A 24,960-nucleotide genomic window follows, 5' to 3' on the forward strand; every position below is an offset into this window, starting at 1 on the left:
AGTTCTAGAGTTACTAAAGCACTTCCAGCAGAATAATGCACTGATTTATATGCAAATGAACATCCTAACAAGGACACAATTCAACAAAAAATGCGTAAACACGTCAAAAACTGTCCTCAGCTGAGCTGCAGTTCATCCACCTGCTCCTTCCGTCGTGACGGTGATCATTGGCTTCATGCTACGAGCATCTGTGGGCCTGCGCCGCAGCTTCAGGAGCAAAGATCCACTGTGCGAGCATGTAAAACTCTATTAGCATAATGACTTCCCTGTTTAAGTGGATTGCAACAAACTGAGTTACATGCGTCTTTGACAAACTTTTGTCTGCGATGAAAGCAATATTTCTTTTCATATTTCTCTGAGAAAGGATTGGGATTAGTAACAAAGTAACCAAACACGGCGAGTAAACTGAGCAGGAAAAGAAATGCTTTTTTTGTTTTGGCGTGATCAGAATCTGCTGCGATAAAGAAGAACTCAGAAAAACACAATTCCTACTTTTCCTATTAAATCTGTCATTCGTGTATCTGCAGAACCAAAACCAACATTGTGTAAAATCGTCTAGGTTAATGATTCTTAATGAATAATGTCAAGCTTGTCTGATTTGATGACAGGTATTTATTTATTGTTTTACAGATAACATACTTCACAGGGTTACCTTAGAGGTAAAAATCTCCTGACAGAACTTGGTTTTGACTCGTCGGAGACAGCGAGGGGAAGATGAACATACTTTTTGTCAAGCACACATTGTAAACAACTGAGCAATATTTAAGTCTAAATGGCGTACCATAGAATAGGTGAGAGACAACAAAATGTAAGTAAGAAGATGTGCCTCTTGCTCGCAAAGACAAAAGTTTCATTTTTACAAAACAAATAATGGTCACTGACATTTTTCTACTTTTTTTGTTGTTTTTTTTTAAGTGGCTGAGAGGTAGAATGAAGTATTTTCAGTTAAAACCAATGATTTTATTTCTTTGCTTTATCTTATCGTCATAATGAGCGAAAACATTACGAGTGAATAAGGAACCCCAGCCCTCCGATTATAATGTGAAATCTGTACAAACATCTCTATTGATTGCAATATCGTTAAATTTTTTGAAATATTTTTTATTGTGAAACTTTTTGTTTGTATCCCAAAAGTCCATCGTTATAAGCAGAGGAAATATTATTGAATTTTTCTGGTTAGGATTTCGTGGTACCTCGCCGTACGGTGGGGCAGTGAATTCCTTTTTTTTTTCTTCTTCTTTTTTTTAATACTGCGAATAGCAACGTCAGTTCATGTTTTTTACATTTTTTGTTTGTTTTTCGTGGATGGAGTGTAGAGATGGATATATTCAGTTGGAAGTATCTGAATGAACGCTTCCGGGTCCTTCTGTGGGCGATGTCACTGACGAAGGAGTCGGAGCATCTTGCCAGCCACCGTTTGTCTGTAAAGACACAAGAAGACAAAGTTAGCGTGAATATGAAATGTCATCATTCTTTATATTAAGGATGGGCTGCTAAATTGTGTCAAAAATCTCAAACACGATTAGCTTGGTTATTATTCAGGGCTGTTATTTAACTGACTTTGGAGTCATCGTGCATTTACAGAGCTCTTTTCTTCTTTAGTGTTCTCCAAACCAAATCACTAAAATTAAAACAAATAAACACAAACTACAGTTAATATGAAATAAAATAAAAAGAGTGGTTCTAGATTTATAAGAAAAGAGTAAATAGAAGGAAAAAAAACATGTTTTTTACCCCAAAATAAAATATTCTTAGTAAAAACTCTCCTCCTCCTCCGGTTTGTGTTGTGAACAAGAGTTAGGTGAGGAGTTAACCTCACAGGTTCACGCAAACCATGAGGCTGGAGCCTGGAGGTGTTTAACTCAGCTGGTTCTGATCAGATATAATAAAAACAATCTGCACGTTGGCATATTGCTACTCACTAACACATTATGTCCTGTTTTCTTTAAAATCAAAATATGCCAGGGATGACGCTGGTCGCAACTTGTACACTTCGGTTTTTGTGCAGAGTAAATTAATACGTTATAATGCGTTAATTAATCTGACTCCTGTCAGAGCGAGGCTGGAATATTTTCTTTATGTTGAGCCAAATGACCACACAGGACAGTGGTATTAATCTGCTCATTGGACTCTTAAACAGGGAGACAATAAGACGATTTATAGAGCTTTTTGCTGTAAAAATGAAACTTCATCATATGCTTTCATTACAAGGGACTACCGGTGCACTACACCCTAGTTTTATAAAGTACCCATACGCCGTACAGCTGCACTGTAACTGATTATACTCTAATATCTACAGGAAGACACTATAATAGGTGTGTGCATATGTGTTAGTATGCTGGGTCTCTACTGTAACTTACAGAGGTAAGGTTGCTTGGAAAAACTGATGAATAGTGAAGATTTCTTTGAAAATTACAATTTTACTTTAAAATATACATAAACCTTTTTACAGTGTGCTGTACAGACTCACCCGTCCCCCCAGATATGTTCAAATAGAGCCAAATATTGAGCCCAACAAAAGCACTCTTTGCCTTCTATATGACATCAGTGTAATATAAACCACACTACTTAATATTTACATCTTTAGTGTATTGATTGAAGATAATAAATGTGGAACTACACCTGCCAATAAAAAGGAGTATGCTGTAGGTAACGCCTTCGAAAAATATTCACAGCAGAAGGTTTTGCTTAGCAGGTTTTGTTGTTAAATATATATGAAGAATACCAGGTAAACCCTAAACGTAAAAGCAAATATAAAAGACTTCCTCAAAAGCAGTGATGTCGCTCCTAAAACCTCTAAATGAAAGCACTAAAAACTGTCAAACGATGCTTTCAGAAAAAGAAATAAATTATCATGCCACTTCTTTCACTTGGACCTCCACATGGCCAACATAATGTGAGATAAACAGCAAAGATAAAACAGCGAATACGCAGACCTTTCATATATCTCAGAATATACCCCTGAGATGGATGATAAAAGAATAAATTATCACAATAAAAAAAAAAGCTCTTTAAAATGGAAGCCTTCTCAAATCATCATAAAAGGTTGGCTAAAGACCATTAATTGCAATTTCAACGCTATTAGTGAGTGCTGGGAATGTGCTTTGGCAGCCTCTTATTTCCAAACCCTGTTATTTTGTGTAAAGACCGTCTGTCATCTTATTCAGAAGCAAGAAGAGGGAAAAAAGAAAGAATGAGGAGGGGAAAAAAATGCATTTCCAGTCTCAGAGAAAGTCGACACCCACCAGCAATTTGAGGGGCTGTAATTGCTGTTCAAGGATAAAGAAGGAGAGGTGAACCACGAGAGTTCAGTCAGTAAATCTTAGAAAGAATAAAAAAAAAAAATCATTTGGGCTAAATGCACGACTTCATTCATAAGCTTCAGTAAAACACTGCAATTTTTGTTAGTAAAACTGTAAAAGAGCCTCATATTGTTAAGAATGTCCAAAATAGTTATTTCTATTCTTTTCTAAAGCTTTCAAAGTAAGTGTTTCTACTCAGGCTGGATCTGCGATCTATTTCACAACAAACAGTCACAATTAGTTTTAATTATTTTTAATATATCGATTACAGCAATTTGAATTTTGCAGGGTGGCTCATTTAAGTTTTGGGGGGGGAGGGCTTGCCTTGACAATAAAAGCACTTAAAAACCGAATGCGTCGTTGAGCGTCCAGTTCCAATTTATTAATGAAGCCATTTATGGTAGCTGCAGTTTAACCACTCATTTATGTATGACAATTACACTGCAGTCATGATACGCTACGTTTCTCGGAATTACTAAATCATTTGATATTTGATGTTTAAAAAAATCCTCAACGACTAATGAAGATAAAAGAAAAAAGGATTTAGAGCAGAACAAAGTTTTTTATAATCCTCTACTACCTCCACATATAAAAAGCGTTTTTTTAATGAACAAAAAGCAAAATTAATAAGAAAAAGAAAGAAGCCAAATTAGCTGTGCGACTGAGGTCAGAGATTCATAATTTGGTGTGTTGTTATTAGTCTAAATTACAGATGTAAAACGAGCCTGTTGCATGCTGCAGTGCGCTGGACGCGTTCTCATTCTTATTTTAGCACGAGGGGTGTTGCAGGCTTGGCTGTCAGTGCTGCTGTTCCTGTGGATGAATGATCTGGCCAATGTGCTTGGACTGTTAGCCCAAAGCCTCGCTCTTTCTGTCCCTGTGACTGTCGTATTGATTCTGTTCAGTCCCGCTCGGCCTGTCGCTGTGGATCTACATGCTAACACACTGCCTCGAGTGCTGCCTGTCCCGCCCCGCCCGGCCCAGCAAGGAGACTGGCTGAGGCTTTGACAGGCTGCTTAACGAGTTATTTTAAGGATTAGCAGCAACTCTGAACTTCTTTTTTTTCCAAGCCAGTCTTGGAAGGGGAAATAAATATGAGTCGTCCTACAGTGGCAATGACAGAGCAGCGTCTGGTGCGACGATGACACCTGTGTCCTTGTTTCTGTCGACTGCAGGTGCCTCGCTAACGCTAATATCCTCCGACAGGCTAGGAGCATGTCCAGCTACTCAGCCTGGTAGCTGCCTCGTTGCCTGCCACCATAGGGCACGACTGGGGCAGAAGACAGAGGGGGGTTGGGGGCAAATGGCTGGGCAACAGCCCAACCCCGGCAAAGTCTGCTAAGTGGCATTTTAGTGTGCATACAGATTTAGGCAATATCACCAACATTGTGCAGCTGGGGAATCACTGCAAAGTAAAAGAGCAAAGAAGCACTGAGAAGGACAGAATGAGATTGTTTACAGGTCTTACGTTGATGCCCTGTGGACTGTACATCTGGCTGGCTGCGAGGCTGTCACTGTATCCTCCGGTCTGGCTGATAACATGGCGAAGGGTATCCACCTGGAACAGCGGGGACACAGACAAAAGGACCAGTAAGACAAAAGCTCTGGATAACAAAGACAGTAATGCACAAGGAAAGGTCAGTCTGATAGTAAAAGGGTATCATAAACAGGAAAAGGTTACAAACAGCGAATCAGAATGATTTGGCCTCTATTACAAGCTTGATAACAGATGCCACAAAAGGACAAAAACACAGGAGTAAATATAGGATAGCTAATTATCAATGTATTTGTTGTTCTTGTTGTATATTCTTATGTCCAGACTTGTGTCTTTTCTTTAAACTATTTAAAGTCGAGCAAACACTCTGATGAAGTGCCACAGTATCACCTGCTGCCAATAAAACCATGGTGTGATGCAGGATTTGTTCTACTATTAACATTTTGTCACGCTCTTTCCAGTTTCCCCAGTCCAATTCGGATTTCTTTATATTTGTTTTCCCCAGAAACACACTTTCCATATGGATTTCACAACAAATCTGACTGCTCTACCAACTAGACAAACATATATGAATTTGTACTTTGTGCCTTTTTTATACTTGCAAATCTTTGAGATTGAGGTCATTCATTCGTGATCAGAAAAAGAAACCCTTTCGGGTTCAATAATTAAGGGCAAACCCCGAAGACCTTTTTATCTACGATAAGGGCCGTCCCTTTTGCATATTCATGAACGACCTAAAGCGATTGGCGTGCTGATCAGAACAGAAGAGGAGGAATGGAGGGAGAAGGAAGTGATGCCGAAAGCACTGAAACCAAATGAGACCTTCACTACGGGTGGTGATTCTTTAATCCGTGGTGAGAGTTGTAACACTGCGTTGGTCATGACTGTCCGCTGGGGCAAGGTCAGGGAGCTACAAAGTGCACCAGTGGCTATGTGAACTCTTGTCAGAGGTGCTGATGAGTGTTGCACCGTTTCCAAAACTGTCCGCAGTCGTCTACTCAACTGTGGCTTGACAATGGTTTCTACATTAATGTAGTGCTTCAGGCTAAGTATAACCTCCGTTTCACAATGTAGGTCAAGTTATTGTGGGGATCTAAACTCCCAGACTGGTCAGCGGTTAAACCACATCACAAACGAGCTCAGGAATTTGCCAGTTTACGGCCACATGGGATGCTAAACTTGGAGAGGCGCCTACCTGGGATTGTATGTTGGCCCCAACCTGCCCCCCTTGGTACGAGTCCCCATTGAGGGACTGCACACTCATGAACAAGTCTCCGGAGTTTGACATGTTAAAAGAGCCAGCAGAACCTGAGAATACACAGAGGCAGAAGAAAAAGAAAGACGCGCAGACAGGAGGAGAAGGATCAGAAGAAAGGGGATAGTAACAGGGAAGAAGAGGGGGACAGAAAAAGGAGTTAAAATGAAATCATGCATAAGCACAAAGGCATTGAATGGGTTAGTTTGAGAGCGTGGCAGGCATTATGAAAAAGACTTTTTCTACAAAGTTGCACACAATAGACGCACTGAATCAACCAGCAAGAACAATCCGACAGGTTCTCATCGTAAAACTGTTTAAGATCCAATTAAAACGAGCCTCATGGATCATATTACTGTTACATGTCCGTGCTGCTAGTGTTTCATTAAGGAAGTAATAATTGATCTGCAGGAAGACCCAAAGAATCGTATTCGTCCTTTAATGGACCCCAGCTCCCCAGATGTAAAGAGACCATCGCGTAACTTGATTTCAACACCCGGTCCTAATCCAATACAGTCGCAAAGTCTCTATATGACAAAAGACTCCGCTTGCCCTCTGAGCAGCTTAATGGCATACATGAGGTCAACCGGACAAGAGGCAGGAAAAATTAACGTCCACAAGACCAAGAGGTCAATAACAGAGAGAGAGAGTGAGAGAGAGCGAATGAGTGAGGGAGGAAGATAACGACGGCAGAGAAGAAAGGAAGAAAAATGGAAGAAGAACGGCAAGAAAGCCAAAGTGTATTACTGGGTTAATTAAGGAGAGCGTTCTGTTAGTCTATAAGAAACATCACCAGAGACTGAATTCTTGAGTTGTGGCTTTGGTATGAGAACGTCAATACGCTCCATCTTACGCTTCTATCTGCTCTGGTGAACAACAAATATTGATAACGCCTCTATTGATGGAACTTGTTTCACTATAGCCCAGCGGCCTTTAATCAGAGCCCGAAGCTCACCTGCTGAATTGGGAGTAGATGGGGAGTTGGCCTGGCTGCCGTGAGCGGACACGCTGGTTGCATTGACTGCAGTCCTCGCTGCATACATGTTGGCCTCTTCTTGGAACTTGCTGATGTTTTTCTTGTATCGGATCCTCTTGTTCCCAAACCAGTTTGATACCTGTCGAGATGGCAGCAAGATAAATAAAAGCAAATATAAGATGATACTCTGCACACCTAAAAAGTCTGAGTCATGCCATGTACACCAGTTAGCACAATAACCTCTTCTCTTCTTTGCACGACATTTCATGTTGCTTGTGAATACTTTAATTCTCATGGAACAGAGCAATATGGAAAGCCCTCCATCCGCTTTCTTCTGCTTATACAGACACCCAGACCTCCCTCTCCCCAGCCACCTTATCTGGGGGAAAACTGAGGCCTTCTCAGCACTACAGAAATATAACAGCAGTATTCCAGTAGCACTCTTCTTGTTTTGAGGACTTCATGGACCAGATTTAACTTTTTCCTGCAGCTGAACTGCAAATGACTGTTACCACCTAACCTAGAACCCATTTCACGTATTTCTACAGAAAAATAATCTTGTATTGGTGTAAAACAAAAAAAATGGCAGATGCATGACGCTGCAAAGCTGCTGAGTCCAAAGTTGAAGCAATCACAAGAAATTCACTAATGCCTCTTATATGCAGATTCTCTGAAATTTACTGTCATAGAAATGATACTAATTTATGCTGCATAGTTACACTGGCTGGCTGACTGGCTCTCCAACAAAACAGCCCAAGGCAGAAGTGGCTCTGCACTTCAAGCAGGTAAATGATCAACTTTCCATATTCAGCTCTTGCCACGCTCTACATGTTTGAATTTGGTTGCTATTCCTTGTGAGGTTTTTTTTAGCACTATTCAAATTAGATTTTTGGGTGGTCGCCTTTATTACTGGTATTTATTTAAGAAGTGATGGAAAATTATAGCCAGCGTACCAACTGAGTAAAAAAACAAAACGAAAAACAATGAAACAACCCAAAAAGAAAAACGAGGATCCATGATAAAGCAAAAATGTTACAGTACAAAAAGAAAATGCATGCAAAAAAGAAGCTTTTATAGTTAAAGTCTTTGTAACTATCCAGTCTTTCCATGAAAAAACTGTGAATCATTTTTGCATCAACTGACTGTCAAATGCTCCTGGAAAGGTATTGGTAGCTTTGGAAACTACTGACAACTTGGTAAGAAAACCAACTGTTTTTAATGTGAGTGTTTCTAATGGTAACCCCAGGCTGACAGGGCTCCTGACCGCTGAAGCACAGAGCCCTGCTGATTTAGAATAATTGAATTGTTTTTGAGCAACACACTTACCACAGAGCCTAATTTTCTCAATTTGCCTAGGATCTTACCTGTGACACTGTGATGCCACATTTTTTAGCCAGTTCTTCTTTGGCCTCCTCGCTGGGATAGGGGTTACTGAGATGGGAGTAAAAATACTCGTTTAGGATCTCTGTCGCCTGTTTGTTGAAGTTCCTCCTTTTTCGTCTGATCAGAAAAAACACAGAAGAGAAAAATGACTCCTCCCTTGCACCATCAATAATCAATAACTGTAATAACAAAATCAAATGGAGTGATAACAAAAAAAAGCAGCTTAGAGTCAAATAGAAATATAAGTACATATGAATAAGATTTAGTTGGGGGCGCACAGACACACACCTGGCATCAAGAAAGCGTGAGCGCAGGATCATAACAGCTTCACAGGTGCTCTGCTTCAGCTGCATCTGAATGGAGCTGAACTTGCGGTGGATGATGCTGACCATGCGCTCAATCTCTTTGGGCGAGATGGGTCGTGTTCGAGACTGCTCCCTCAGCAGGTTCATCACATGGGTGGTGAACTCATTGCACGCCTGGATGCACAGACAGGCAGGATTCATAAAAAGAATAACTATCGCAGAGGCTCGACAGCTTCAGACAGAACAAAAGGATGAAATTGGATTCTGGTGAGCCTGCACCTTCACTGGTAAGCTTTGGCACGAGCAGTGCTGACAGTGTAACAGCAGTAGTGTTAGAGGTAATAAGAATAGTCTGAATTAAAGCGGCAGACACGCAGCGATGTTTCAAGCCAAACAAATGTGGCAGCGGAGTCATACAGCGGAGGCAGCGAGCACTTGCAGTGCTCTGAATATTAAAAAGACTTCTCTTCAATAGCAGAGAGAATGTGACAAGTGAAGAGAAATCTAAAATGACAGCAGGCTTTCAGTCCCGTTCATGTTCAAGAGGTTTAAACTGTCTCTCTCTCTTTTCACTCCATCTTTCCGTCTACCTCGTTCTCTCTCTGTCTGAATCAGTCACTGGATATGACTGCATTCAGAGTCAAGGTGTCTGTTGCTTGTCAACACCAGGGTTACGTCAGTCAAAGTGATGCACTGAGCAGCCGTTCTGCTTGCACACACACACGCTAGACACTACTCACTCATACCACGTGAGGTGTACATAGCGTGGTGACACAAAAATGCTCAGGTGTATATTGGCTTTGACAGTTAGCGATGACTAGCCTTCCTCGGAGAAGATGACAAACCCAGAACGCTTTGACTTCCACGGGAATGACAAGATGTTACAGTCTTTGGAAAAGAGCTGGTGTGTGACTGATATAATGGCTGCTTGCCTGCTGAAGATAGCATCTCTGAAAGGCTCGGCTTGCCTGTCCTGCGAGTGCTGATTTCAAGAACATTATACTCTTAGACTGACAAAATGACTTAAACATCCTCAGGAAAATATCTCGTCTGTCCTTTACCAACTTATTCCTATTTAGGCTGGCAGCGTGGAGCCTCTCCCAGCATGCAAAGGGCAAGAAGATCTGGTCTGGACGGGACGTTAGAGAGCTAAAACGAAAAGCCAGATCCTCAACATTACAAAAACAGTGAGATCATAATGACAGAACGGCAAGATCTTCCGTCCACATTGATTTTTGGAACTGCGGAAATTTATGCCAACAATTCTCACAAAATGCACTTTTTTCTTTATCCATCAACATGAAAGTGCAACGTTTTGCCCTTTTTCAAACACTTAACACCAAAGAATAGAAAAATCACATTTTTGCTGACAAAAGGTTTTCTCTAATAAAATAATGAATTTACACACAGGATTCCTTGTTACATATATCCATATATACAATCCAAGAAAAAAGGGAGTTTCGTACCATTGACTGGCTCATGGGCACATCAATACGGGAGATCATCCTTTTAAAGGGGGGTTAAATTTATGTGTCTTTCGTTGAGCAAAGGGCTCAGTTTTCAGGAAAAAAGCCTCACTTACATACAGCTTATGTATGCTCTCGCATTATACTAAAACAGCAACATAAATAACTTGTGCAGACAGAGGACCTGAGCTAAATCCGTGATCTATGATAGCTGAGGAAGTGTTGAATGTGTCTTGAAGCAACATGTAATAAAGAATGAGCTTCCTTTTCCCCCACCTGCTCGTACTTCTCCAGCTCCGTGTGGTAAATTTGCCGGATCTGAGACAGCTTGGCCCGATAGTCAGAGTGTTCTGCTGAGTTGTCGGCGCCGATGCCGCCGGTGGCTGCCGCTGCGGCGGCCGCAGCCGCCGACCCACCACCTTTCTCCGGTCCGGCCACGCCCTCCGCCAGCAGCATGTTGTCCAGTCTCATCAGCTGGGGGTCTGGAGGCTCCTCCTCCTGGGCACCTCGAATACTGAGCACTGTGGAGGACAGAAGAAGAGGTCACGAGAGCAATGATGTAATATGGGCCGATCTGCATGGGTGTTCAAAATGACTGTGGGTATAAAAATTTTACAGCGCCTGAGAAAGGAGTCTTAAGTGTTCTTCCATTTTACTGAGTAGACACCCTGAAATACAGGCGTCATTAAAAGAGTTCAAGTCCACGCCATAAAAACCTGCGGCCTTACACAGGCTGGCAGCTGAGCGAGAGCATAAAACTATCATTTCATTATTTTTGACTATCATTTCATGCAAAAAAAAGAAAAAAAGAAAAACGACACAGACTCCTACCAGAGTTCATGTTTCATGTCTCTAGCTGAGGTTCAGTTTCTAGCTGAGGGCTTTATTATCCTGTTAATGTCTAAACAGAAAAACAAAACAATTATGAGTCCTGCCAGAGTTTGAGTTAAATAAAATAGTCCCAGTGCCATATTTACACACAGAAATGAAAAATGATGAGTACATTAAAGAAATATAGTAACATTAATCATAACTAAGAGTTCAAAATTCATCACTTAACAAAGAAAATATTCTTTCAGTAGGAATAAATCTAACATTTGCTTCAAACTGTATCCATATCTCTCCCCTCTGTACACGGCCTAATAACAGCACGCCTCGGACGCTGGTGCCACAGCCACTGTTTAGAAGCTAAACTGAAGCTTCTCATACCTACAGGCGCTCAACTCTCGGCTGACACTCATCTCCCATGGTGTGGAGAGTGAAGTGTAAACACAGCAAAGACAGGCCTGCTGAGGTGGACAAGCACAAATGACATACCACACCACAACATGCACAAGTGCAGGCTCAGCTCGCACGAAAACTCTCCGCCGGTGGCTCTTCTAACACTATTTTAACTGTGCACAAGTGGTTCACCCTCACTTTCAAACAGAGAACGAGGTTTTTTTTTTACTGCCCTGCCTCTTTCTGCCACCAGAAGGCTCCCTCGGTAAAGAAGCGGAGCGTCCTGCTTTTCAGCGAGCAGCTGAAAACAGCCGACCAGGTGCAGCCCCTCCGTTCCATCCCCTGTCTTCAAGGACAAAGACAAAGCTGCCACGACATTTGTCATGCACACTTTAATCCACACATCTATCAAAATGCTTAAAGAGGACGGTCTTACATTACATACTGTGCGTCCCTTCCGTGATGGCTGTAGGCAGTGAGGGGATGTGACAGGCTGTGTGACAGAGAAAGCCATATTGTAGCTAAACAGTCTCAGGTCACAGCGACGGCTCCTTTGTAATGAGGATGTAAGGCTGAGACGCCCTGTGACCTTTCCGGGGAGCAGGGGGTCCAGATGGATTCCAGGAGCCGCGTGGGGAGCTTGTCTACCACAGTCCACCTCTTTTCAACTGCCCCCCGCCACCACCCCGACCACCACATCCACCCCCTCCACCTTTTTTTCCCCTTCCCTCCCTTTTTCTCCTCCAGCAATAACATCATCCATTCCCATCAGCTCCAACACGTGAGCAAGCGCAGCTCAGGAGGCAAATGTCAATGGCTATCAGACGGCTGGAAAAGGTCAGGAGTTCAGATGGGGGGGAGTGGGCGCATGTGCGCGAGTGTGTGTGTGGGCGCATGTGCACATGTGCTGGTAGATGAATATGTGGATATTTTTCATGTGAATCTCACCAGCGGGAAATTATAACACTCGCCAATTTGATTCTGACAAAATAGTGGCACATCCCTACCAGAGGGGGAATCTAATGAGCCTAAGAGTGATTTATTCATTCCCTCCAAGTCCCCGAGTGCACAACTAAAAGCATGAAATGGATTAAATAAATACAATTAATAAGGAAAATCAAACAATTCACTGTGCTGTGGCATAATTACCCCAACCACAGCCATCAGCTTTATTTATTTCTGTTCAGTAATAGCAATGAAATCGATTAGACCTCAATGCCAGTCAAAGCGCTCGTCGTGAACTCTGTGACCGCGGACTATACATTAACGTAATCACCTGACAAAGGCGAGTGCCCTCTATTAAAATAAGTCACCCGCTCCCAACAGTTGCACAACAACAACAATGGCAGCAAAAAAGAAAAGAAAAACTCTTTAAAGCACACTTTTGACTTTCTCTGGTGGCGACAAAGGAGCGGAAACCGCCCCACTCTGCGATTCTCTTATTCCACGGACAGTCACAGATTAGTATCTATAAAAGGAAGATGGCCATCATCTCATCTTGATCATTACCGACAGACTTAATTGAACAATGAGAGGACGCAATTCCCCTCTCTGTCGCTTCCTCCTTCCCTCCCTCCCTCCATCCTTCCTCCTGTCGTCTCTCCTTCCCTTTGTTTGCACGTTCTTGTGTCATTTCTTTCCCGAGATTTGGGCCACCAACCCCACAACCACCAAAAAAAGGGCAAAAATAAATGTGCATCGCAAACTATTCTCGAGCCACTTCCTATATGATGAATGGACTTCTAAGAATAAGCCTTTGTTTTGCTTATTGACAGAATTAATTTATGCCGTTTTACTTCCTTAAGAGCTGGCTCATGCCCATCGCCGCACTGCCTGCTGTTTGCAGACAACAGGAGTGTAAATAAACATGACGAATAAGCCACCCACTCATACAGGGAGACTCAAGGTACAAGGAACGCACACAAACACACATGCAAACACACTGGATGAACAAATGTAAGCACTCTTAATAATGAGGAAGCACACAGTAAAAAAACAAAAAAAATACACAGCTACACACATTGCCGGACTACCCCGAGCACCCAGCCTGGCGCCCTGCGAGCTTTTTTAAATGAAAACATGTTTAATTAATGACGTCAAAGTATTCTGTCACAATTAGGAAGATTTACAATCAAACAAGGCAGCAGTGATGTCCCTGACAGCCACGATGAAAGTTTAGCCCTCTTGCCTCTGACTGGCAGCTAGCAGCCAACACTGGACTGGATCCATTTCCCATCAATACAGTAATGCAATACACTCACAGCCCCGTAGTGTGTATGTATGTGTGCGTCCTCTCTCTTGCCTAGCTCTTGTACACATCACATGACCCCAGAGAGGACCAGGCAGTGGCTGTGCTCTGTATTGATTGTGTGGGCAAACGTCATCTTGGGTTTCAGCAGTTAATAAATCAGGCCTGCTCCTGACACAAACGTGTGTGTGTGTGTGTGTGTGTGTGTGTGCGTGTGTGTGGGCCTGTCACAGACCAGTCAGCAGGAGTGAAAGCGACAGCCACATGATAATGTAACATCACCACCATTCATCCCTGCCACACAGCATTCTGAGACAAAACAACAACAACCTAGGAACCTGAAAAAAGCAGCGTGATTTACAGCAGACATGACAAGTATCACTAATACAAATCCTCCCCTCCCCGCTCCTTCAAGGAGTTCACCATCCTGCCCTCATCTGCATCTGATACAAGCCCAATAACGCAGTCTTCATAAGAGGCAGCACTGAGCCATATCTCATGCAGACACGACGTAGAGGTGAACTACATTTCTACACAATGCTATTATCATCAGCGAGAGCACTAAATGAATATTGCGTTACATTACGTCCAATTTACGGTATGCGCTGTGCGATCATTCCTCCCGAATTCGATTTGGGCTTTAATAAAGAAAAGGACAATCGTTACGAATTCGCCAATCAGACATCTCGACAAAATATCAGCCGTGAAAACATTTAGATTCTTCATCCTTAAAGTCCTTTTTTGCCATGTTTCTGCAGGATGTGTGATTTATGCGCGAACTTTCTCCGGCTCCGTACGTTCTGTCAATGAGATAATGGAAAGCTGTTTAAAGATTACTGCGCCGATTTAGCGCCGCGCACCTATAACACTGTCTGACTCACAATGGACAGTTAAATGGACACATTTTAAATTCCATTCATTCTTCCTTAGTGTCAAAATATGGCACCTACATTACCCACAATTCAACGGCTCAAAATAATACTGCATAATAGCAGAGATGGCGACATGTGTTTCTAGTGCTCCTTAAGACCTGCAATCACACTGTGATGTGGAGCTCTCTTTAAACGTGACCCAGAGATAATTCTCCTCTCCAGCATGCATTGTTTCATTGAACTTTTTGCTTTTGGTTTATTTCCGATGCACTGAAACTATTTTAAATTTGATTAATATCGCGGCAGTTCAAAGGGTAATTCCTCTCAAAGCGGGGTGAGGAGCTCACAATTTTAGAAAGAGTACGTATTTCAGCATCGATCTGTAATTTCCAAAGCCCTGTCGTTGTTGTGTGAATTACAGCACCAAGCTCAAAGATATTAGGTTACTAAATCGACTGCAAAAACTGGAATCCTCACGACAGGGAGCTGCAGCAGGCGATGCCGGTCACTTTTTGACCCCTGCATTCGTCACAATACTCTGTGATTGAATTTTCTGTCAACTCGCCGATCAGGTAATCACTGTTTCATCTGTACAGATGAGTCCGACGGCACTGATCTCGGCTTTCAAGCTCGACACTTTTCAATACTCACAGTTACAAACACATTTCACTTGGTAGCGGGAAAGCAATCATCATAAAACGCGGTATTGTGACATTTTTCAAACTGACCCCACAGAGTTGAGGTAAACTACTGAGCAATGCAATTATCATTACCGAGAACACTGAATGAATATTATGTTACATTAAATCCAATTTACTGTATATGTGGTCATTTCTATTGAATTGAATCTGGGCTTTAATAAAGAAAGGACAATCATTATGAAATTACTAATCATAGCTCACAGCCTGCGCCATGAAAACTCTTTAACACTGAGCTGTTTACAGGGGCAAGAGACGAGTTGGGGTTCTTTTTTTCTGATTGTCACTTATTGTCATGAAGTAATTAAGGCTCGATTGCGTAACCAAAGCAGGAAGAGGATATAATGATGGACATGGAACAAGTATGGAAACCAATATGGAAGCAAATATGGAAACTGGCTGACAAGTGAAAAACACCCATGTTTGTTGGAGGAAAGCAAAAAAATAAAAGGAGAGTGAAAGAAACTGAAAGTTCAGCATTTTTTCAGTGTATTTGTTTTTTTTATTCGGTTTAAAATTTTCCATTTACTGCCAATTAGTTTCCAGCTCATTTCATTTTAGCTTTTAAATTCCTTTTTAGTTGAATTTTATCCGTATTCGTGTTTTTTCTTTATTAAGTACGGCAGGGGTGGACCATTAAATTTCCCAAGGGGCCATATAGAGTAACTGGGACACCAGTGAGCTTATAAAGAGATAAAAATTAATACTGAGCAGAATTGAGTTTAGCTTACTGGTCCCAGTTACTTACTGTTGGCCCATGGGAAAATTAATTATCCATTTTTTTTTGTTATACAGCTAATTATTGTACATATTTATTATTATCAGTGAGTAGGGGCGTGCTTGTCCGGTGCCGCTTTAAGGAGTCCTAAAATGTTTTCCACTCCAAGCTCAAAGCGAGATTTGTGGCTATCCATGAACTCATGGGAAACTTTCTCAGGCCCAAAATGTTCTCTCCATCACCAGATAATGGGAAGCTGTACAGCCTCAGTACACAAGGGCATAGTCATAAAGTACCGCTAAAAACAGCTTTATGTTTTATCAGCCATCTCGAGTATCATGTGCAGAAAAGGGGCAGAGCTGAAGTGTTGTATCTGTCACTGGGTGGGGGGATGGGGACACAAAAGGACAAGGAAAAACACCAGAGAAATACTGGAGAGACAGACAGAGATGAGGAGATGTGGATGGTGCTGGCAAGGAGTGATGGAGAGAGAATGAGAGGCGAAAAATAGAAATGGAATAGGAAAGCGAGGTGTCAATTAAAAAAATGAACCCCAGTGCATTTGGGAGGTGACAGCTGGTGGGAGACGAGCTGACAGGCGTCACATTAGGCGGATTTGGTGGCCGCTCCCCTCATCCCTTGCTTTTTTTTCTTCCCCTCTGTCTCTCCCCTTCTCCGGCTTTCTCCACTAGCGACCGGCAGTTTCTCATTCGGCGGCAGCAGCAGCGGTGGCGGCAAGAACTCAGCTTGGTGTTTTTCAGAACAAGTTCCCCCTGCAGCTACTCCTAATAACGGTAATTATCGTCATCATCTGAGGCTTAAGCAGGCCAGTTTGAGGCCTGAGGGGCTGGCCTGATAATGAGGCAGCCAGCGCCAGAGGAGAAGACCATTCAGTGCACCGCCCTGCCACCAACGCAGAGCACTCCCATTTAAAAGCCTTCATTAAAATAATTCATTATTCAAAATAGGCAATACATTAGCCCCTGGGTGTCTGTCTCTCTTAAGGTGTCTTAAAAAATATATATCTCCTTGATTGAATCAAACTCATGCTCAGCCCATGCAGTTCCAACTGCTCGAGGCTGCGTAGGAAACCACAGCGACTGAATAGCTGAGAAGTCACAAGCTTGTGGACCAGCGAGCTGCACAGCCGGCCTGCAAGCAGAGAGACAAAGATGTCTCTGTGGAGAGAGGACAGTCCATAGGATACCACAAAGTACACAAAGACTGGTCGTATTCATTTTTGGATAAACGTCAGGCAGGGTTTGGCTTTTTTTTAAAAATCTATTTATTTTTAGATGTTTCGTAAGATTTTTTTCACAATAAGACAGGTGACAAGAAGAAGAGAAGAAGAGGGACGAATATACAGGTGCCAGAATTTTAACCATACATGCTGAATTTATCATCCGCCCATTTTTTGAATCTGATATTCATAGACTTTAAAGAGAGTGGCCGGGCGTGTGAAACATTGGCGTCAATCCTTCATGGGCTTCAGTACTGGCAGAAAAATTTTAGCCTCATAAAAGGGTGGGCCAACGCATCAAACAATGTCTCAAAACTACTGGCAAAGTAAAATGAGTTTCAGCACTGATGAGATATTTGATCCATGAAGCCCCATTTTTTAGGCAAGCTGTCAATATTTTTTTTCCCCTGCTGTTTAAGTAGCTAAACAAACCCCTTTTTTTCAGCCTCTAATCAAATGCCAGCGCACTGACGCTGTCCTGGGCAACAGTTGGTGAGGAGGTGATGTGTGAAGTGTTCGGAGCCAGGAGGAGGTTGTCCGTGATAGTTAGCGTCTTGCCCTAACTGCTGCCCTACAAGCCCTCCCAACGCACCAGGACGAGACACGAAACAAGAGGTCCACCAAAACAATCCTCCTCGAGTCCCCGCGGTGTGTGTTCCTGTGCATGGCACATTTCATAAGGCCTCGCTCTTTGACTGGTGATGAGTTTATGCGACGGTAATTAACAGTAATTAATCCTTAATTACAGCAATTAGCAGAGTCGCAGTAAATTAAGCCACATCTGGAGGCACGGAGCAGGGCGAGACGAGTAGGGGTGGATTTTGACTAGCGGGGGGAGGCAGAACCCACGTGACCGAGATTGTTTAGGTCTACCTGGGATGCCCAGGGTTGCCATCCCTGCTCAAGGCAGTTTGACGGGAGCTGTGATACACTGTGTGATCTCAGAGGTGGATGATGGGGCAGGGTCTGATGAACACGAAAGGCTGAGAGACGAGGTTCATTGCTGAACAAAATTGTTTCATCTCAGGGAGAAAGGCTCCCTTAAGTTACCATGCAAGGACACCCACCATATGGCCGCTCATAGACAGTAGTGCTTGTGGTTCTGCTTCGCTGTGCTCGGCTTCACTCGACAACATGTGAACATGAATTTTTACACAACCGTCACCGCAAAGCAAACCTGGCTCACAGTCTGTGGAAGAAGGAAAAGGAAAAAAAACTACACCCACTTTCTTTTTTTACAGGGGAAAATATAGAGAGAACAGAAACACAGAGATGCCACCGGGACATTTTATTACTAACATGTGCACGGAGCCTATTCACAGTCACATGGCTCAGTCTGCGCTATCCTATAATATTAAAAAAGATTCTGAGTGGTTACTTAGATTATCCCATGATACATTTCATGCCCACTGGGAGCAATATCTCCAATGATGACAATGCGTCCCTCCATAAAGTACAAGTGGTCACTGAGTGCTTTGAATGGCATGATAATGATGTTAGCCATATGCCTTCTGCAAATAGATCCTTTTGTCTTTTCTATATATAGATAACCTACAGCGTATACATTATCTGTGCATCAAGGAAAAGTGACATCAGAGCCAAAATATATAATATAGGATGATCCAAATGAGATAAGTGCTAGTGTTGTGTGCTTCTTGACTGGTCAGTAGTTCATTTGTTCTGTTTTAGAGACAACATTTGTATATTTCATGGATCAAATCACTGGTAGCTGTTCAGTTTCCCTCATTTGTACCATACAGCAAAATCCCTGAAGCTTTCCACAAGTTTAGATCACACTCCAGCAAATCCATAAAAGACACTTTTGTTGCCACATGATAAGTCACAGCAAAGCTAAAAATATCAGCACACTTTCCTGGAGGATGAATTTCCGGGATTTAAGCTATAGCCGCAAGAACAACTACTTTTCTTCACTCGAGCTGCTGCAATTAAGCACAACGTGGAGGAATTTTGGACCTGCAATGCTATTTTATGCTTCTGAACTACATTTCAGAGGCAACTTTACTTTTTACTCCACAACATTTTCATGACAGTCATTGTTTTGCAAATGGCAGATTTACAAAGAAAGCATATCTTAAATGAATATCAGTTAAAGAGTAATTAGTTTAAATGACTGCAACAAAAATTATGTTCATATTAGTAATGTGAACATCTGTTTAATCAGCACATTTTTATTACTTTTGTTACTTAAAGTATTTGATTGAATTCAAATAACTATCACAGAAGCTTTATTAGTTAGTGTGTGGGCTTCAACGTATCTCTGCTAATAACAACAGAGTTTAACTTTACAGCTTTTCTCGATCGCTTTGGTGAAATTCTCACATCAGAAAAGACATTCTCACTACTCTTGCAGTTCTCAAATCAGTAACGCAGCCACATTAGAAGTGATACACTTCTCACTTGAATCTCACAACTCTAATTTATATGATGTAGTCCCGAAGTGGGCCATTAATTTTCCAAGGGACATGCTGTGTTGGACTGCACTGGTGTTTTCAGCCAAATTACTTCAAACTTGTATAAACTAATAAAGAGCAAGGCCAGGAACACTGGGCCAGTAACAGCACTAAAACTGCCCTTCAGTTAGAAGCAAACATAAACACAGACTCTTAGTCTTGTGTCATGGCACCTGTGACATGGCAATGACACACGGGCTTGTACTATACGTATGCACTCATTGGCCACTTTATTAGGTATACCTTGCTAGTACGCGGTGGGACTCCCTTTTGCTTTGTTGCTGTGCTGCTCAGCACAACAAGGTGCTGGAAACAGAGAATTTGCTCCATGCTTACATCATAGCATCACACAGTTGCTTCAGATTTGTCAGCTGCTCGTCCAAGTGTGGTCCAAGTGCAGCCCATCTGTGCCACGTTCGATGTGCTGCGTGTTCGCAGATGCTCTTCTGCACACCTTGTTGGCAATGAGCGGCTGAGTGAGTTTTTTTCTTGCCTTCGTATCAGCTTGAAGTAGTCTGGCCATTCTCCTCTGACCTCTGATTACGAAATATAAGGTATTTTCATCCAGAGAACTGCCGCTCGCAGATATTTTTAGACCGTTCTCTGTAAACCCAAGTTGTGTGGGGAAAATCCCGGTCGATCAACAGTGTCTGAGATACTCAGACCAATCTGTCCGACACGAACAATAATGCAACGTTCAGTCACTTTTCTTTCACATTCTGAACTTTAGCAGGCTGTCTTGACCATGTCTGCATGCCTAAATGCTTTAAGTTGTTGACCTGTGATTGGCTGATTACTTATTTGCATCAAGGAGCAGCTGAACAGGTGTACCTAATAAAGTGGTTTCTTAATGTATGTAGCATGAATTTACTGGATTACACAATAGATGGTGCTGTGATCAGATTGTATTTATTTTCTTTGCCTGTTTTCTGCTGCATACAGTTTCACGAGTATTTAGCTTTTGGAGATTTCAGCAATTTTGCAAAGTTTTAAATAAATCCATCACATTTTATTTTTGTTTCTGGACACTTTTTTAATGTACATTAGGCTTTCATTTTTGCTCTACTCTCTGTCAGTAAGATTTTTAATAAAAAATGTTTTTAAAAGAATTTGATGTCTAAGTTTCAAAACAGTGGTGAAATGTTTTTTTTTTTCATTCATCAGAGTTGAAGTGCTTGACTGATTTCTCATGTTTTATTATGTGTGAAAAAGAGAACTGCATTAAGAGTGCTGACAATGATTTTTCTGATGTGAGAACTGCACCAAAGCAATTGAGGAAAAACTGTAATTAGCAAAAAAATTAACAACTTTAACAATTAACTGTATTTGAATTTGTTTTATCTGATCTATTCAAGTATTGCACATAAACATGAAAAGGTGAAACAAGTAACAGTCTGTCTGTTCTTTAATAAAAAGAGAGGACAAATGTTTATCTAAAAGATAAAAATGACTCTTCTTTATAAAATCCTGAGGTGGGCCATTCGTTTTCCCAAGGGATCTTATGAGAAACTGGGACTGTTGTGGAGGGCCGCATCAAAAAGCTTATAAGGGGCAGTCTAATCACAGATACCCACACCACCGTGTATCCAGCCACCTCCTCCAGCTCTCCTGGTAGGCCAACGAGGTGCTCCCAAACCAGCTGAGAGATGTAATTCCTCCAGCGAGTCTGTGATCTGCCCAGGGGTCTCCTCCCAGTAGGACATGCCCAGAACACCTCAACTAGCTGCTTTCAATGTAGTATTGGAGTAGTATCAAGTTTCAACTCTACTCCGAGCTCCTCCTGGATGAATGAACTCCTTGTCCAATCTCTAAGGCCCGACACGCTCTGGAGGAAGCTAACTTCTGGTTTTCTGGTCACTACCCCCAGCTCGTGGCCATAGGTGAGGGTAGGAATGCAGGTTGACCGGTGAATCGACCAAATCAGACTGCAGCATCTGCATCACTGGCAAAGATCTTACGATCTTATCGCCGAATAAAATAATTTGTTTGTAAATGTCAGAAATCTGCAACTGAGCATTTTGTTGCATGAAGCCATTCTGTTTGTGATTCAAAGCCGAAAAACAAAAACACTCACATTTGAAAAACTGGAGTAAATGTTTGTAATACAATATGTGCGATCAACTAATTTAATCAACCAATTAATCACCATGAAGTATAATACTTGATTGAAACACATTATGCTGCACTCAATATTTGCACACTAATAGATCCTTTGAAAGCAGAAGGGATTCGCTTATCTCATGCTCGTCATCAAAACAAAAGTAAAGAGTGCACCGAGGCTCACATTCATGCCCGAATGTTTGATGGGCTACAAGTTGCCAATAATGCTGCAACACTTGGGAGATATGCCCGAGCAGGAAATATCATCTTTCCCCGCATTTATCAGGCAAGCTTCACACCAAGAGAAAATAAGTCATAGTGGCTTTGTTCCTGCTGCGTGTGCAGTTTGTTAGGGTGCTGTCACAACTACAGAAATCCCTGTGAGGTTTGCTGTTTTGCCAGGCCTGATGTTCAAACGCAGACTAGTAATGCTCAGTGTGCCCTGAGCTGTAAGGAGAGAAAAACAATGTAAGCAATCACTGTCCACGAGTGAGACCACCTCCGCTGCATTCACTCATTTTTCTTGGCTTAAAATGTTTGTTAAGATCTGCTTATAGCATGTGCGACCATATGTGCGACTGTTTGCCTTTGACTTAAAAAAAATAGCACCAGACACTTTGCATAAACAAAACAGAATACTTAGAAGGAAAATGCATGCACTTTTTTTTACATGGTGAACCTCACTAGACACTACTAGAGCTGCCTTAATTTCAAAATAATGCAAATACATTTGGCTAATGACTGCTAAGGGAAGCTGCAGCATTCTCACTGAGTAAGGGTTAGAGCGAGGTCAACTTGGGACACCAGTTTAGAGCTGTAATAGTGAATATGACAGTACAATGGCTGTAGGCAGAGAGAGTGAGACACAAGTGTGTTTACAGCAGAGGTAGCGGTCCAAGCAGTCTAAGTGGCCCGGCTGGCAGGCCTACCACACCACTAGCGGATAAACCCTAGTCATTAATCACTGGCCTGTGGGATCGTCCCACTGTAGCAGAATACTAGGTCAGGGGGAGCTCCTGCTGTCAATCAGCACTAAAAAACGTGCGTGAGAGTCTAAGTGGAGTGGGACTGTAAGCGGAGAAATGTGCTTTAGATAGGAACGTGTCATTTTCAGCCTGCAGCTACAAAAAGGATACAGTACTGAGAAATTAATGCATTAATGCAAACACTGGCGTGCAAGTGCTAGACGTCATTTACATGAAAAGCACATCAAGTCATCCGTTGGGATTTAAAGCAGCCTTTTCTTCCCTAAAAGCTGAAACTTGATTTTAAAAAATAGAGACAACACTGCTCTATTTTTATTTTTTTTAAAGAAGAAGAAGAAGAACAAGGAGCAAACTGATGTACGGTGCAGACAGCCCTGTGGCACTAAGACTGCACGCTGGAAACAATGATATCCCGCTCAGATATGAGAAATGTGTTCATCGAGGGACTGCCGAATGCAGGTTCAACCAGTGTTTAGCCCATTTTTTTTTTCACGGTGCTTTCATAGGCTAATTCAGAGTCATCATGGCGTGGAAACACTTGCATTGGCAGAAAACCAGCGTGGCCTTAACATGGGTCATGATGCTGGGCTGGTGAGGTGATAAGAGAAGAATCTAAAGCCGGTGAAACGCACTGAGCTCCACCGACCGGCTCACTGTAGATGAGAAGTGCAGATAGGCAGCATACTTTTATAGTCTCCGCTCTATGCAGCTTGTTTGGTTATCTACCCTGACACGCTGTACTCAGTTTACTCTTACGTCATGCAGACCCTCTGCTCACGCTGTGTTCAGCTGTGTCTGTTTCGCAGGGGGCACAAAATGTAAACGTGAGGTCGTATCTTTCCTAGTAAACTGAGGGATTAATAAAATATACCGTGCATTCTTAAAATTAATGACAGCCTCTAATAAGATCATTATTACTAAAATGAAACTGAGTCCATATCTGTCACAATTACTGCAGTTCTACTTGTTTTTTCTCTCTCTCCATTGACCCACATATCTTGTGTTACTGCTCACAGATTTAAATAGACACTCTGAATATTTTCACTCAATTTGTTCTGCAAGCTGAAATTCCACGTGCTTCCTTCAGGGGTTGAACCTGTGCAGATGGCACGAAGAAGCACTGCTAAGAGCCCTCCGCAGAAACTCGCTCAGATCGCTGTAACCATGGAAACAATGTCAAACATTTTATCAAGCTTACAGATGCCCAGCTGAAAGCGAAATCACTAACGAAAATGAATAATCCACCAAACACCACCATTATTTGACTAAATTTAAGGTGTCTGATTTCTTCTCACACTCAATTCACAGTTTTTTGTTTTTTAAGTGATGAAATGTTATCCTCTGCTGATGTCCGAGTTTCTGTCCTTATTGTGTTTTTGTGATTTACTTCAGCACATGACGACAACGCTAAGATCATTAAAACAGCAGAACAGCAAAACAGGACAAAAAGGAGGGTAGAAACGGGTTTTTCAGAGGCACACCATTAGCTGACACCCCTTCATGAAATGGGAAAAAGGAGCAATGAAACACCGTGTTGGATGGTGACGGTGGTGGTGTGGAGCGCAAACATGTGGGCTCAAAATCTCCCTTATGCATTCAAATAGGTTGAAATCTTATGACTGCGAAGGCCAGCATGTGACTCACATCATTTTCATATTTAAAACATTCAGCAAGGCCAATGAGCCCAAGAGACTATTCCCAAGAGAATAGAAATGCTTCATCGTAGGATCAAGATCAAAGTGTCCTGATGTGTAGTAACCATTCCCTCTAAGTGCAGACAAGCAGACTCAAAGCATGCCAGCAAAAATGCTGTAACAGCATAACAGAGTTCATGGACCCTGGATGGAGGTCAAAGGTCTGCTCTGCTTGTTTCTCAGTCTTTGTTACGTGGAAGTACACTGACAGTTTTCCTGAAGCCTTTAAAAAAAACAGCAAATTGATTTGGATCCATTTATTTAGGTGATGATGTTACCACATGATTATTTAAGATTGGGTAACACAAGGTGATTTTTTTTTTCTAGTTTTCCATCTTTTCATTCACTCAGAATTAAAAAATTAATATTGTGCTGAAGTTCCACTTTTTAAACTGGATCATGCTGCAGCTTCACCCGCCCTTCCCGGCCCCCTGGGTGAGACAGCAGTCATATACTGTCGGTCAGCCTCTACACACCTGCATCCCCAGCTGGACCTCAAACTCCCTCCCCCTCCGCCCAAGCTCCACAGC

The 24,960-nt window shown here is 42.2% G+C and overlaps 1 protein-coding gene across 6 annotated transcripts in view; it reads right to left on the minus strand.

Moving 5' to 3' along the window:
- Positions 1-597: 597 nt before the first annotated feature.
- pbx1a (pre-B-cell leukemia homeobox 1a) overlaps positions 598-24,960 on the minus strand; it is a 50,624-nt gene continuing 26,261 nt past the window's right edge. For 2 of the 6 annotated variants that reach the window (XM_085142040.1, XM_085142041.1), the window contains 7 exons: positions 10,459-10,703; positions 8,700-8,890; positions 8,393-8,528; positions 7,008-7,167; positions 5,993-6,105; positions 4,762-4,860; positions 598-1,421 (listed from right to left, as the gene is read on the minus strand). In XM_085142040.1, the coding sequence (XP_084998166.1) occupies positions 1,329-1,421; positions 4,762-4,860; positions 5,993-6,105; positions 7,008-7,167; positions 8,393-8,528; positions 8,700-8,890; positions 10,459-10,703 (1,037 nt within the window). In that variant the 3' untranslated portion in view covers positions 598-1,328. Of the gene's footprint in view, positions 1,422-4,761; positions 4,861-5,992; positions 6,106-7,007; positions 7,168-8,392; positions 8,529-8,699; positions 8,891-10,458; positions 10,704-11,013; positions 12,089-24,960 lie in introns of those variants that run through there. The other 4 variants (XM_085142043.1, XM_085142042.1, XR_014870962.1 and 1 more) reach the window with 4 other exon arrangements.

The sequence above is a fragment of the Neolamprologus multifasciatus genome, chromosome 18 (genome assembly GCF_963576455.1).
Source record: "Neolamprologus multifasciatus chromosome 18, fNeoMul1.2, whole genome shotgun sequence".
NCBI classification, from domain to species: Eukaryota; Metazoa; Chordata; class Actinopteri; order Cichliformes; family Cichlidae; genus Neolamprologus; species Neolamprologus multifasciatus.